The 15,505-nt window shown below is 38.7% G+C and overlaps 1 protein-coding gene across 1 annotated transcript in view; it reads left to right on the forward strand.

Moving 5' to 3' along the window:
• Window positions 1-15,505, forward strand: part of LOC126412950 (uncharacterized) — a 261,056-nt gene that overhangs the window by 161,418 nt on the left and 84,133 nt on the right. The window contains exon 2 of the mRNA XM_050082841.1: window positions 13,022-13,194. Within this exon, the coding sequence (XP_049938798.1) occupies window positions 13,027-13,194 (168 nt within the window). The 5' untranslated portion in view covers window positions 13,022-13,026. The remainder of the gene's footprint in view (window positions 1-13,021; window positions 13,195-15,505) is intronic.

Genomic DNA, 15,505 nt, shown 5'->3' on the forward strand with positions numbered 1-15,505 from the left:
CGCTCGCAACACTCGCGCGGTCAAGCGCATACTCTCTGGTCACAGATGCTACAATGCCTCGCCATCGCTGCTATGTTACATACGTGTTTCATAACCCTCCACTGGGGGGGCAAAAATTTGGCAGCGATGGTGAGTCATTTGGACTTGCCAAGCGCGGCAAAATTTTTCTTTAATTAACAAAATTCTACAACTTACAGAATATTTAAATGTTGTGCACACGCACTAAGTACAAAATATATCAGACAAAGACAAATTGTGAGTACAAAACATAGTAGCAAATCAGAAAAATGTATATACAAATTTTTTGACAGATAACAAAGTGCACAGGCACTGAAAAAATTCTTTAGCATATGCAGAACAAATAAACAGACTGGCAAAAAATATTATGTTGACAAGTGACATAAGTGTACTCGCATTGGAGTTCAGCGAATCAAAAAATGTATAACCTATGAACATAAATGATGTTACCAAAAATTTTTTTTTTTTTTTTTTTTTTTTTATGTGACAAGAATCAGGATAGGAAAGGGAAGGATTGCATCATGGTTGTAGCACTTTAGATTGCACACAGCTGCTCTGAAAGTCCATATCTTTCCACAGAAGTACAACACCAAGTGACACAACTTGAAGTTCTTTTCCCATCAGAATTTATCAGTGTAGCCAAGACACTGAACTGTCGTAGTAATGTTCCATGTTTTCATTTTGGCAGTACATTAGGTACACCAAACAGTGGGACCATAATAACGTCTTCATTGCTCACGGTGGTGGACAGCATGTCGTGTCAACACCACGCTCTTACAAGGCACATCCACGTAGAATTAGTGCAAAACCAAAGATAGTGCTCCATGATCACTAGGATAAACAGGACAAATGGACATTGCAGTAATTCAGGGTAGTCAGCTTATGAGGTGAAGGACATCAAGTCACATAATATTGACAATTACAGACTTAATTAGTAGTTTGTGGCATTCATAGCCCAGTTATTGAACATTTCTGTACCAAGTATGTAGTATTACAGAAAAATGTTCATTAATTGTTGTACATAGAATCAGTAGCCTTCTTTTCCTGGTTACAAAGCATTATGAAATAATCGCATTCTTGTCAGTTACAGAGTATAATTAAGAATCATTAACCTTCTCCTAATTACAGTTAATTAATCATTTGTCATTCCAATAATCATTAGCCTTTTCCTAATTACAGTTAATTAATCATTTGTCGTTAATTGATCATTTGTCTAATTACAGTTAATTAATCATTTGTCGTTAATTAATCATTTGTCTAATTACAGTTAATTAATCATTTGTCGTTAATTAATCATTTGTCTAATTACAGTTAATTAATTGATCATTTGTCATTTCAATATAGTAAGAATTATTAGCCTTAATTAATTACAAAGCATTATTAAACAGTACCATAGTTAATTAATTATGTGTCATTCCAATCTATTAAGAATCATTAGTCTTTTCCTAATTACAAAGCATTATGAAACAGTCACATTCATTTCCAATAACAAAGTATGGCATCGTTAATTAATCATTTGAAATTCCAATATAGTAAGAATTATTAGCCTTCTCCTAATTACAAAGCATTATTAAACAGTCACATTCATTTCAAATTACAAAGTATCAACATTGGAAACAAGAGCTAATCAATGGCATAATTAATAACAATTCGTGGAGTGACATTAATTATTGGCACTCAGTGGCCAGCAAGTATTGAATAGAATCATCATTCAGTATTATTCAGATTATTACGAAGTCATTATTAAAAATCAGTTAATTACCGTCAAATCATTAATAATGACAGGCATTATAAGTGGTATCATTACAATAAACAGTGGCAGTTATTAGCTAGTGACAAAGCATCATTTTGAATATAGTCTCATTAAGAGGTCATTAATCCAGTGCCATGCTATTCAGAGTTGATCAGTATTATTCAGAATTTTCTCAAACTGGTATCACTATTTGGGACTGTTAACACATTTTATTTATTTTTTTTTTTTTTTGTCAGCAATGCATTGCGTTGGGATCGATAATTAATTGCTGAAACATAACACTATTTGCTTTTGACCTATTGCAGCAAATGAGGATAGGTAACGTCATTCGTCATGAGTCAGCTGTAGCAAGATTATGTAACAAGGCAGTACATGTGATCACATTTATAAACGATAGACACAAATGGGTAAAAAATATAAAAATGCAAGTACTAGAACAGGTATAATAAGTAACAGGTTTAGTAAGTGTCATGAAAAACTTCTCCTGGAAAAAATACAAAAACGGATTATTGACCTGAAAGAAGAAACGCACACTATGCTGAAAAGTAGTGAACTTCGAATTAACAGGTAGCGAAATGTGTATAAAAATGTGTTTCATAGCTGTCCTTTCCAAAACTTTCCGTCATCCTACTATGCAATATTACACCTGCTGTCAAAGCAAACTGCAACAAATACTTAAATAACTACGTAGCATAAATACATAACTTCAACATTATCCTCATCTGTAAAGAAAAAAACTTCATTATCCATATCATCATAACTTCACCATTATCATCACCTGTAAAGAAAAACTTCATTATTCATAATACCATATCCTTCATCATTATTCATCAGTATTCATTATCATCTGCAAAAAATCACTTCATTACTCATTATTCAACTATTCCTTATCTCTAGCATATTTCATCACTAAAACTAATATGTGTAGTTCTCTCTGACAGCCTGCATCAATCACCTTGTATTCTGAAAGAAAAAATTAGTTAAGACTGCTATTCTTCGATGAGTATAGTATATTCTTGTTAATGCCTGTTAATCCTGATCCATTTACTCTTCCTCATAAAGTTATTGCATCTCCTTTCGTTTATTCCGTAGGTGAAATTCCCATTTATGTTAAATTTATTTCTTAGAATCATCATTCCTTTCTGAAATTGATGAACAAAGATTAATGTCCTGCATTTAAATCATATACCCACTAGATAATGACTGGTTTATGGTGACATAATTAACCATACAGCATAACATGACAGAAAACGTAATATGTTAAAGACGTTGACAGTGTTCAGATGCAAAAATGTACACAGAATAATACAATGCAGCAGCAAAAAAAAATGTGAAACAGTCACGATGTTGAGATGTCATAAGGCAAAAAAAAAAAATGTCAAAGTCGACTGGTGTGTGTTATATCTTAACTATTTCATAGTGCATACAAACAAAACTGGAGTACAATCATATACACAAAAAAGTAGAAAATGTGCACGGTCTGATGTGTAACGACAAGAAAAGCGACCTGCTAACCTTACCTTGCCGGGCACTTGCCAAGAAAAAATACGATAATCATCAGTAATTAGTCAGGTGAATTAATTGCATTAGTAAATGACATCATAGTGTGTTGAATCATACAGTGGTTTCACTTAATAAGCGGTTTAATGTTTGAGATATGGTGATTGCCTTTCGATTTTCTGGTTCTCAAAGTTTCGACGTGTACAACATTGGGGTGAGGGATGCTGCGAATCCGATACGGACCTGCGTATAGAAGTTCAAATTTACTGCACTTACCTTTTAATTTACTGGATAAATAGTGTGTACGTATCAATATCTTCTGTCCAACGTGAAAGTCGCGGCGTGTACAAACCTGTTTTTGCTGTCTTCTCCGGCGCTCTGCGGCACGTTTGATGTTGTTCAGCGCAATGTCAATTATTTCGTGATGTCGTAGGCGACGACTTTTGGGAAATTCTATTAATTCTTTAATTTTGTTCGGTGGTTCAACGTTTTTCAGTATAACAGTCGGAGATAGCATAGTGGATTAATTTGGAATGGAATTAATTACATCTTGGAATGAGAGTATGTGTGTATCCCAATCAATATGTCTTTTGTGGCAGTATATTCGGCACAGCTTACCAATTTCTTTCATTAACCGTTCACAGGGGTTCGAAGAAGCGTGGTACTTGGATATATAGATCGGAGAAATGTTTCTAGCTCGTAACATGCGTGTCCATACACTACTACGAAATTGTGATCCATTGTCGGAAATTACTTTCATTACATGCCCTACATGAGATAGAAAATGTTTTATAAATGCATTTGAAACAGTTTTAGCAGTAGCTTTGCGTAATGGAGTGAAAGTAACAAATTTTGAAGTGAGCTCAACAGCGACAAATATGTAGCAAAAACCTCTGTTAGTTCTGGGAATCGGACCAAAAATATCTACAGCGGCCATGTGTCTTAATTTAACAGGTATAATGGGATATAACGGAGGAATATGTGAAGTGGTGTCTGATTTAGCTTTCTGGCAAATTTTACAAGACGCTAAAACTCGTCGTATACGTTTTTCCATGTTAGTAAAATAACAGTTCTGTCTCAGTATAAGAAAACATTTTCGTGCTCCGTAATGTGCGTAACTTAAATGAGTGTACCAAATTAGTTTGTTAACCAGTTCGTCAGGAATGCATAATAACCAATTGTTGCTGTCAGGATGAGAGCGGCGAAACAGAATGTCATTGCGTACAGTGTAGTGGTTCCTAATCGTAACATTTTTTCTATCTTGCCAAAGGTGTTTAATTTCTTTCCACACATTGTCCTTATTTTGCTCTTGCGCTATGTCCTGTAGTGACGATGAAATAAAGTTTTCAAATGCGACTTGCTGAATGTACATGACACTGAAATTTGTTTTGCAGAAGTTGGTTGCTACGTCTTGCTGATTGTTGCCGAGAGAACGCGATAGTGCGTCTGCTATAACATTTTGTGTGCCGGGAATGTGAACAATCGTACAATTAAATTCCTGTAAATACAGTTTCCATCTACTTAATCTATCGTGAGTGAATTTGGCCGAAAGTAAAAATTGTATCGCTCTGTGATCTGTGTAAACAGTGGTATGTCTGCCATAAAGAAAATGTCGAAATCTCGTGAAAGCCCATACAACACATAATGTTTCCAATTCTGTAACGGAGTAATTTCGTTCAGCAGGTGACAGAATGCGACTTGCAAATGCGATGTTTTTAATTACTGTAGAACCATCTTCTTCAATTTCCTGGAAAATGTGTACGCCTAAAGCGGTATTGGAACTGTCAGTGGCAATGGAAAAATTTCTGGTAAGATCTGGGTGCGATAAAAGTGGAGCATTCAACAAAGCATGCTTCAAATAACATTCTCGTGAGCAAAATTCTGCGTGTCAAAAGTAATGTTTGCGTTACTGTAATATAAAACCTGTACTGTGTCTGGTGAAATTCTGTCGTACGTACTATTATTTACGGGAGGATGCTGTGGCATTTCGACTATTTGAACTGCTCTGTTATTTCTTACTGACGTGTTACGCTATGGATGACACCTATTGTCTGTTTCATTCATGATTATTTGTTGCTGATGTTGTTGCTGCTCATAAGATCGACTGTTATTAAAATGTACGCTGAAAATTGTGCTCATCATTTTTTTTTTTTTTTACGTCTGTCATGATAGTAATTTCTATACGGCGCATTGCGATACGTGTTGAAATAGTGTGTTGTCTGTACGTAGTTATTTCTTTGCTGCTGTGCGTTACTATTTGTTGTAGCTGAGACTATACATGCACGCGGCGAAACATTAAAGTTTGGTTGACCTTGTAGACTGCATTGTTGGTTAGGTATGCTAAGCGGCTGACTTTCATGCTATTGTGGTGAAAAACATCTATTGTTACAAAAATATGGTTCCGACTGCTCAAAATTTTATACATACTGATGATTACGATTTTATCTGTAATTAAAATTACGGCGGTACTGGAGTGCCTACTGAAAATTGTCACATTCGGTAAAAGATTTGTCGTATCCGGTTTTCATTACATACGTTTCTTAATACTAGGTAGAGCAATAGTTAAAGAGCAGTTTGGATAGATATAAAGGATAGTAGAAGAGAAGGCAGCAGTGCAGAAAACTAAAGATGAAACAGCACTACTACAGCTCGGGGCCCTATGCTCGCTACGGCACATATTCATTAAAGCGTAATGAATCCCCTGAGGTCGATTACGCGCTGCAAATACATTTTGGCTTTTGCGTTACAGGTAATAGCGGTAAAATTCCAAAAGTAAATCGCTGTATTCTTGCTAATTCCAGTTTCTGCATAATACGTAATGCTGATGAAAATACAATAGCAAATTGTCGCCTCTGGTTCAAAGCTAGCTTCTGCATTACAGGTAATAGCGGTGAATGTACAAAGATAAATTGTCGTATACAGTGCAAATCGTGTACCTGTACGCTGTCATTATTAAATTCCTTACATTTTCTTACAAATTCAAATTGCTCGAAATCTACGTTCTCGTCACTCAGTTTGATAACACGTTCAGGTTTGTGTGTAAATCTGTTCGTCTGTGTCATTTCGGATTTCAAGTTGCGTAGCTTTTCAGATTTTAAGTCGCGTGGCTTTTCGGATTTTACGTCGCGTAGTTGCTGTAAATTGCTCACATTATACACGCTGCGTGACTCTGACAAATACTCGCAACGTGGCGGATTCTGTGACGTATTGGTGACTGAAATAGTTTTCCACTCTGTTACTGTAACACTTTCGTCAATTTGGTTGATCTGTCGTGCAAATTTCTCATCAGCTTCCGTATTCGGAGTGTGTGAAACTTCCACTGACTCTAAATTAATCTCGTCGCGAATCTGTACTTCGTTTTTAGGACATTCTTCAGTGACTGCATTAATTTCGTGGATCTGTGTTGCATTTGAATTATCTAAGCCTTGTGCAACAGTGCCAACTTCTTCATTACTGTTATTAGCACAAGCCTTAGTATCCGCATGTAATTGTTCTTTACTGTCCTGGCATTGAACGGTAACAGCTATAATCTCTTCCCTAACTTGTTTGTTCTGTTCATTAACATTATCGTGTTTTTCTCTCGGCTGTTTAATACTTTCAGAAAATTGTTTGTTCCGTTCTCTAAATAGTTGTTGTAACTCTTTACGACTGTTGTCTTGCTTTTCTATCATTTGGTTAATTAGTTGCAGCAATAGTGTCATACTTTGATCCGAACCAAAATTAGCATTTCTATTCTCTGTGGTGTTTAATGGTGGATCTGGAATTGTCTTGTTTTGCGTGACCATTTGGTCATTCTGTAATTTACAAAAAGGTTTCTCACTCGAGTCCGTCGTATTTTCGGTACACTGACCACTTTCACGAGAATTTTTCAAACCGGGTGTGTTAGGCTCGGCAGCGCTCATTACTATAGAGCATTCTGCGTCATCAATTGTCGTCAAGTTAACAGACGAGACAATTGAGTTCGTTTGTTCATCATTAAGGTGAAAGTCATCATTAGTGGTTGGAATGCACTGATTGTTAGTGAACGCAGGATTGTCATCATCACGTTGCGTATCACAATTACTATCGGTCACGTTGTTTAAGTCGGTAATTTCATTCACAATACTTCGCGATACACTATTCACAGTCTTTCGCGGCATTTTTACAATAGTCAAAATTTTTCACAAAACAAATCAACACAATGCAAAAGCAACACACAAATACAACAAAGCAACAAATTGCCGTTAACCTGTAGAGAAAAAGTCACAAGATTAATAAAAGCGTAGCGCCAAATCCTAATTATACTTAAGCAAATAAGAGCAGATATCTGACTGTTGTTCAAAAGACTCTCAACGAAATACGATCCTGGACTGGGTGTCGCCAAGTGTAACCTCCCCACCGAAATTTTATAAGAAATGTAAGTGACAATACTTAATACAAATGGGAGCCGAGTGTAACCTCCCCACAGAAATTTAAAAGAATGGCCAATATTATTTAGGGATGCTAATGGACATTGCGCTAAACGTAACCTGCGCACAATGAAATGTACTGACAATGGCAACAAAATGTGAAATTCGCAATCTGACTCAAATATAAATTCCTGATGAAAAATTAAAGTCCACTCAGTGATAAGAAAATTTAATTAAACCGAAATATCGGTCTTTGGCCCTGTGTAAAAACAATCAGAATTAAAGTCTTACCTCAGAATAAATGGATGTCACATATCTGCTCTTGTTGTTGCGCACCGCTTGGAGGAACTGCATTGCAAATAATAATATTCTCTTTTTTTTTTGTAATTCTAGTGAAATTTTTCTTCAAAAGAAGTGGAATGAAATGGGAAGTGCAACGAGATCTTTAGTTCAATAAAAATTAAATTTGAAAAAATGCTTTTGAAATAAAAATTATTATTGGGGAACTTGTTGGAGAATAATTACAATAAATAAATTTTTTACATTATCTAATGATTATATTAATTAATGGTATACCTTATTCACCATCTTGACCAGTGTTGCCGACCGCCTACATCACACAACCGCACTGGGCTGCTACTACTGACCGACCGCTCTGCATGACGACTATTAGCGTACAGCACGCGACGACTACTGACAGAGTACTGTTCTCAACTAAACCGAGCTACCGACTCGCAACGACTGCTACTAACAGACTCGCAACGACTACTGACGGACTCGCAACGACTACTACGGACTCGCAACGACTACTACTGACAGACTCGCAACGACAGACTGACAGACTGAGAACCGCTCGCAACACTCGCGCGGTCAAGCGCATACTCTCTGGTCACAGATGCTACAATGCCTCGCCATCGCTGCTATGTTACATACGTGTTTCAGCATGTAACATAAGATTAGATTTTTTAATGAATGGCTTACGACAGCAACTGAACTTTTTGAATTCGTTGATAAATTGTATGAAATACTGAAAATGTCTTTTAACCCTCTGCAACTGGTATCGGATGCTATGAACCGCTTGGTAACATGCAGTTTCATTGTTTCAATTTGAAACACCTAAATATCTCGAAAACGACACATCTCGCAAAAACAATTTCAGGGGTAAAGTTAATATTAGTGAAGGGGACATATGTCTGTGCTAAACTGGCGACCACCCAACCACCCCTCCTGTGTAGCCAGGGTCAACTTCCCATTTTCAAATGGGGCCCCGCTTTTTTTATTGCATATGCGGATTCTGTGTTAAAAAATGAGTACGGCTTACTCAAAAACATAGTTTAGAACGCTGTAATCGACAACTATTAAATGTGCCTGCTTTTGCAATTAAGAACCGACATATTTGATTCTAAGTTTAACTTACGACGTAAATGTAAACCTTCGTGTTCTAACGATTGATACTGATGTTCAAACGTTACTTGAGAGTTGAAAATGTGATTCTACAGCACAAATAATATGACTAGACATTGACATTTTCTCACAAAGAAGCTACTAGTACAGTAACATAGTTTCCTGTTCCCTACGGGGTTGATTCAGGTGAGTCCCCAAACCATCGTAATGCTTGATTTCGGTGGAATACAAACCACAACCATTGTAAAAAGGTAAAACGTCATGAAGTGATAGTGACAGGCGTACTTGCCGTGGGTACTCACCCTAAAGGTGAGAGGCGAGGGAACTCACCGAAATTAGGATCCCGATGGGAATAGAAAACTATTACATCCACGTCGCTGTTCCTGGATCACACTAAACGTAGTTTCTAACCAGACATTGAAATGACTGAACATATTGTATTGTACAATCACACTTGCAACACTCAAATAACGTTTGAACAGTAGTATTAACCGTTAGAACAGAAGATTTACAGTTACGTCATAAATGAAATGTGGAATCTTAGTTGCAAAAACAGGCACACTTGATATTTCTCTATTACAGCGCCGTCTGCGACGAAAGAGGATCAATGGCTTCAGTGAACCGTACGTATTTTCGGCGTAGAATCCGAATATGCAATTAAAATGAGATGCTTCATTTGAAAATACAAAATTGACCCTGCCAACGCACGAGGGGTTGTCAGGAAGTTTCCAGCTGTAGCACGACAGATCTTACCTTTATCAATATTAACGTTGTGCCAGACGTGTTAACAGACATAGAACGAATTCAGAGACGCGCTGTTAGGATCGTAACAGGGCCGTGCAGCCCACACTGAAGTGTTAACAGAAATGTTCGGGAAACTTAAGTGTGAATTCTCGGTAGAAAGACCACGTAATTCTCCTGAAATCGTCTTTAATGGCTTCAGAGAATGTGTACTCGAAGAAGACTGTATGAGCATTATGCTTTTAGCATAGTATACTCGTATATACCCTGTTCGAGTCCTAATTTCTCTCGTCTTATCTTCGTGGTCCTTACACGAAACGTACGTTGGCGGCAGCAGAATCGTTCCGCAGTCAGCCTCAAATGCCGGTTCCCTAAATTTCCTCAGTAGTGCCTCGCTATGGGAACGTCGCCGTCTTGAACGACATGGAGTTGAGGAGATATGACATCAAATACTGAGGTGAGTGAACATCTGCCGCGTTGTGCATGAATTTTTATTGCCTTTTTTACTACTAACTCTATTCGCAACTCATTTCGCAGGCAGTATCTACATATGACGCAGAATGAACCTACAAAAATACATTGTGCAGCAGACAGTTTAGAAGATACGACATCATAAACTGCGTGAAAATGAAACTGCATGGCGAAATTCACTAGAGGTAGAAGTGAAATATGTGTACAAATACGTGTGAAACATGTTAAATACACGTGAAAAATATGCAAATGCTCGCAAAGCCATGGGTAAAAAGTTCATCTGAAATTCCTGGAACGATATCAACCAAATTTGGTACACACGATCTGGAAAGAAATAGTGTAGAGGTAAGAACCACCAGCCTCGTGTCGCGGTGGGGTGATACCGAGGAGGTAGAATGGGGGGAGGGGTGGAGATGGGCAGACAGAGGGGAGACAGGAGGAGATGGACAAAGATAAGGGGGAGAAGGAGATGTATAGAGAGAGGGGGATGAGGAGATGAACAGAGAGAATGGGAGCAGGAAGTGGATAGAGAAAGGGGAGAGGTGGAGAGGAGAGAGGAGCAGATGGACAGAGAGAGGTGGAGGAGGAGATGGACAGATAGTGAGGTTGCAGCGAGGGTTGGAGGAAATGGAGAGAGAGGAGGAGGGTGGAGCACATGGGCAGAGAAAGGGGGAAGAGGAAGGAACAGCTGGACTAATAGAAGACTGGAATATATATATATACTTCGGCTGTTGTTGATGTAGTGGTCTTCAGTCCAGAGACTGGTTTGATGCAGCTCTCCATGCTATTCTATCCTGTGCAAGCTTCTTCATCTCCCAGTACCTACAGCAACCTACATCCTTCTGAATCTGTATAGTGTATTCATCACTTGGTCTCCCTCTACGATTTTTACACTCCACGCTGCCCTCCAATACTAAATTGGTGATCCCTTGCTGCCTCAGAACATGTCCTACCAACCGATCCCTTCTTATTGTCAAGTTGTGCCACAAACTCCTCTTCTCCCCAATTCTATTCAATACCTCATCATTAGTTATGTGATCTACCCATCTAATCTTCAGCATTCTTCTGTAGCACCACATTTCGAAAGCTTCTATTCTCTTCTTGTCCAAACTATTTATCGTCCATGTTTCACAGTCAAGTTGTGCCACAAACTCCTCTTCTCCCCAATTCTATTCAATACCTCATCATTAGTTATGTGATCTACCCATCTAATCTTCAGCATTCTTCTGTACCACCATATTTCTAAAGCTTCTATTCTCTTCTTGTCCAATCTATTTATAGTCCATGTTTCACTTCCATACATGGCTACACACCATACAAATACTTTCAGAAACGACTTCCTGACACTTAAACCTGTACTCGATGTTAACAAATTTCTCTTCTTCAGAAACGCTTTCCTTGCCATTTCCAGTCTACATTTTATATCCTGTCTACTTCGACCATCATCAGTTATTTTGCTCCCCAAATAGCAAAACTCTTTTACTACTTTGAGCGCCTTATTTCCTAATCTATTACCCTCGGCATCAGCCGACTTAATCCACCTACATTCCATCATCCTCATTTTGCTTTTGTTAATGTTCATCTTATATCCTCCTTTCAAGACACAGTCCATTCCGTTCAACTGCTCTTCCAGGTCATTACAATGTCATCGGCGAACCTCAAAGTTTTTATTTCTTCTCCGTGGATTTTAATTTCTACTCCGAATTTTTCTTTTGTTTCTTTTACTGCTTGCTCAATGTACAGATTGAATAACATCGGGGAGAGGCTACAACCCTGTCTCACTCCCTTCCCAACCACTGCTTCCCTTTCTTGTCCCTCGACTCTTATAACTGCCATCTGGTTTCTGTACAAATTGTAAACAGCCTTTCGCTCCCTGTATTTTACCTCTGCCACCTTCAGAATTTGAAAGAGAGTATTCCAGTCAACATTGTCAAAAGCTCTCTGTAAGTCTACAAATGCTAGAAATGTAGGTTTGCCTTTCCTTAATCTATCTTCTAAGATAAGTCATAGGGTCAGTAGTGCCTCACGTGTTGCAACATTTCTACGGAATCAAACCTGATCTTCCCCGAGGTCGGCTTCTACCAGTTTTTCCATTCGTCTGTAAAGAATTCGTGTTAGTATTTTGCAGCCGTGACTTATTAAACTGATAGTTCGGTAATTTTTTACATCTGTTAACACCTGCTTTCTTTGGGATTGGAATTAATATATTCTTCTCGAAGCCTGAGGGTATTTCGCCTGTCTCATACATCGTGCTCACCAGATGGTAGAGTTTTGTCAGGGCTGGCTCTCCCAAGGTTATCAGTAGTTCTAATGGACTGTTGTCTACTCCCGGGGCCTTGTTTCGGCTTACCTCGGTATTTTTTTTATAAATAACTGTTTAATCATGAGTAACACTGCAGGCTTGAGCTAGTTTACAATCTTTATAGACTAGATAGAAGATACTGAAAATATATACTTCAGGCTTCGTTTTTTTTTTTTTTTCAAACATCACTCTTCTATACTCTGGCAGCCCCTTAAGCGGTTTATCCGCTCCTAGTAATTGAGTGTTTGGTGTATTTTATTTTGCAGCCTAAAGAAGATTACTTCTCTGCCAGCCTTCGTATTTCGTGTTTCAGTAAAGAGATGGAGTCATTTATTGGCTCTCTCCTTCTCCCACTGTCTTTCTCTCTCATTTCTTTTCCTTCCTGGGCAATGTGCAGCTGTTTGTGTTATGAAGTATAAACATGCCTGGCTTTGTGTGTTACAGAGAATATGTCGCCCGAGCCGGACCAGGCGGTGCCCGCGGACGTCGGCGAAGTGAGCGCCAGCGCCAGCGGCAGAGCGGAGGCGGCGTGTGCCGGCGCTGACGCAGAAGCTGATGCTGACGCCTACCTGCGCCTGCTCATGCGGGAGGGCGTCGACGTACCGGCGCACACGCAGGTACAGCCACTTCGCCCCCAACCTACACTACTCCAGTCCCCTCCTGGGCCACTTCTAGGAAGGACCTTCTTACACCGAAAATTCGAATGTCGGACATTTGCCATTACTCTCTAAATTGTGATACCCCTTGCGGCGAAACATTAGTTAATATAGTGTAGCGGGACAATGTTCAAAACATGACTGAAAATACGTTCTCTAAATAGAGATAAGAACATCTATGATTGACATGTCATCTAAAGTCGACGTACAATTTTAAAATGTTAGAAATAAGGAAATGAAATAATACAGAATGCTATGCTTCTAACGTACGTTGTTGTTCTACATTGTTTAGCTCTGGTATTTACGGGGTCACAGAGAAAGCATCCTAGGTTTGGGAGGGAAAAACCGTAATTGTAATGATCTGCACTACAACAGAAACAAGAAGCACATCGTAAGGAAAAATAATGTAATGTGTGTTTCAGCTCACAAGCGACATTGAAGCAGATAGTTCCTGTGACTTAGTATGGGCAGAGTATATATTTGACAATTGGAATAAGTTAATAACTGGCTCCTCTTACCGACCCCCGGTCTCAGATGAAACAGTTGCTGAAAAGTTCAAACAAAACTTGAGTCTCACCACAAGTAGGTACCCTACTCATACAATTGGCAGTGGCTTCAATCTACCTTTCAGACCCTATTGTAGATAGAAAACAACTTCCGTAATTATTCTAAATGCTTTTTTAAAAATTATTTTGAACAATTAGTTCACGAGGCCATTCAAACTGTAAATGGTTACGAAAACACACTTGACCTCTTAGCTACAAATAATCCTGATCATCACGATGGATACAGGGATTAGTGAACACACAGTCGTAGGGAGACTCAATTCTGTAACAAAGAAACTCACCAAAACTAAAAGCGAAATATATCTATTTATAAAAGCAACTAAAAAATCGGTTGACGTCTTTCTAAGAGACAGTCTCCAATCCTTCCAAACTATGTAAGTGAAGACCATATGTGCCTTAAGTTCAAAGAAATAGTATCAACAGCACTCGAGAGATTCATACCAAATAAATTAATAGGAGACAGAACTGATCCCCCATGGTACACAAAACACGACAGAAAGCTGCTGCAGGAGCACTGAAAAAGGCAAGTATAATTTAGACGAACGTAAAATCACCAAGATTGGCGAAGTTTTACTTAGGCTTGAAATTTGGTGCAGATTTCAATGCGAGATGCATTTAATAGTTTCCAAAACAAAACTGTCTCTAGAAATGTGTCGGAAAATCGAAAGGGATTCTGGTTGTATGTTAAGTAAACCAGCGGAAAGGCTCAGTAAGTGATGAGGAGGAGGAGGAGGAGGGGGAGACAAGGGACCCAACCCTTCAGAGCAGGTAAAATCGTGGCAAATGTCCGGCGTGGCAAATGTCCGGCGTGGCAAATGTCCGGCGTGGCAAATGTCCGCACACCGAAAATTCAAACAACTTCCCCTTCACGTAAAAGTCATAGAGAAGTAGTACTTCCTGAAAAAATGGATAATTTATAGACACATAATGATTACGAACTATCGGCTGATTTAAAAAAAATTAAGTTCTCATAATCACTGAATACAGAAAGGCGATGTTGCCATCATCTGAAAGACCTAAGTTTGAGGATTAGTTGCTGACATTAACTTGCCTACGAAGGATAATCGCAAAGTTCCAGTTATCATCTCGAAATAGTAAAGTACACAATTAAATTTTTGTTTGTTTGTTGGTAAGGGAAAGTGTTGTACCTTGGAACACGTTTGACAAATGGATCAAATGCCGCAGAGCACTATGGGACTTAACATCTGAGGTCACCAGTCCCTTAGAACTTAGAACTACGTAAACCTAACTAACCTAAGGACATCACCTACATCAATGCCCGTGGCAAGATTCGAACCTGCGACCGTAGCAGTCGCGCGGTTCCAGACTGAAGCGCCTAGAACCGTTCGGCCACACCGGCCGGCTCTGAAATTTCAAAAATTACTCCAGAAAATAAATGTTTTCCAAAGCCGCAAAAGTATTCCAAAGTACAAGATAGTCTTCGTATACCCAGGAACAAATATTATATTCTATACACATAAAAAAAAACCTTTTGCATCAACCCGATTCCCACAACTCCTGAAGATAGGCGTTGACTCCGGATATTATACCACAGACACAGTCCCTTTGTCTGTTGATAGATGTCACTAAACCCGCCCAAAGGTGTAAACAACTATGTATGAGTAGCGCCTATTATACGGAGGGAGTCTGACAGCCGATCAGTTCCACTCATTCCACCAGGATGGAGGTACACGGCTCGTGTTGTC

Source organism: Schistocerca serialis, chromosome 7, assembly GCF_023864345.2.
Source record: "Schistocerca serialis cubense isolate TAMUIC-IGC-003099 chromosome 7, iqSchSeri2.2, whole genome shotgun sequence".
NCBI classification, from domain to species: domain Eukaryota; kingdom Metazoa; phylum Arthropoda; class Insecta; order Orthoptera; family Acrididae; genus Schistocerca; species Schistocerca serialis.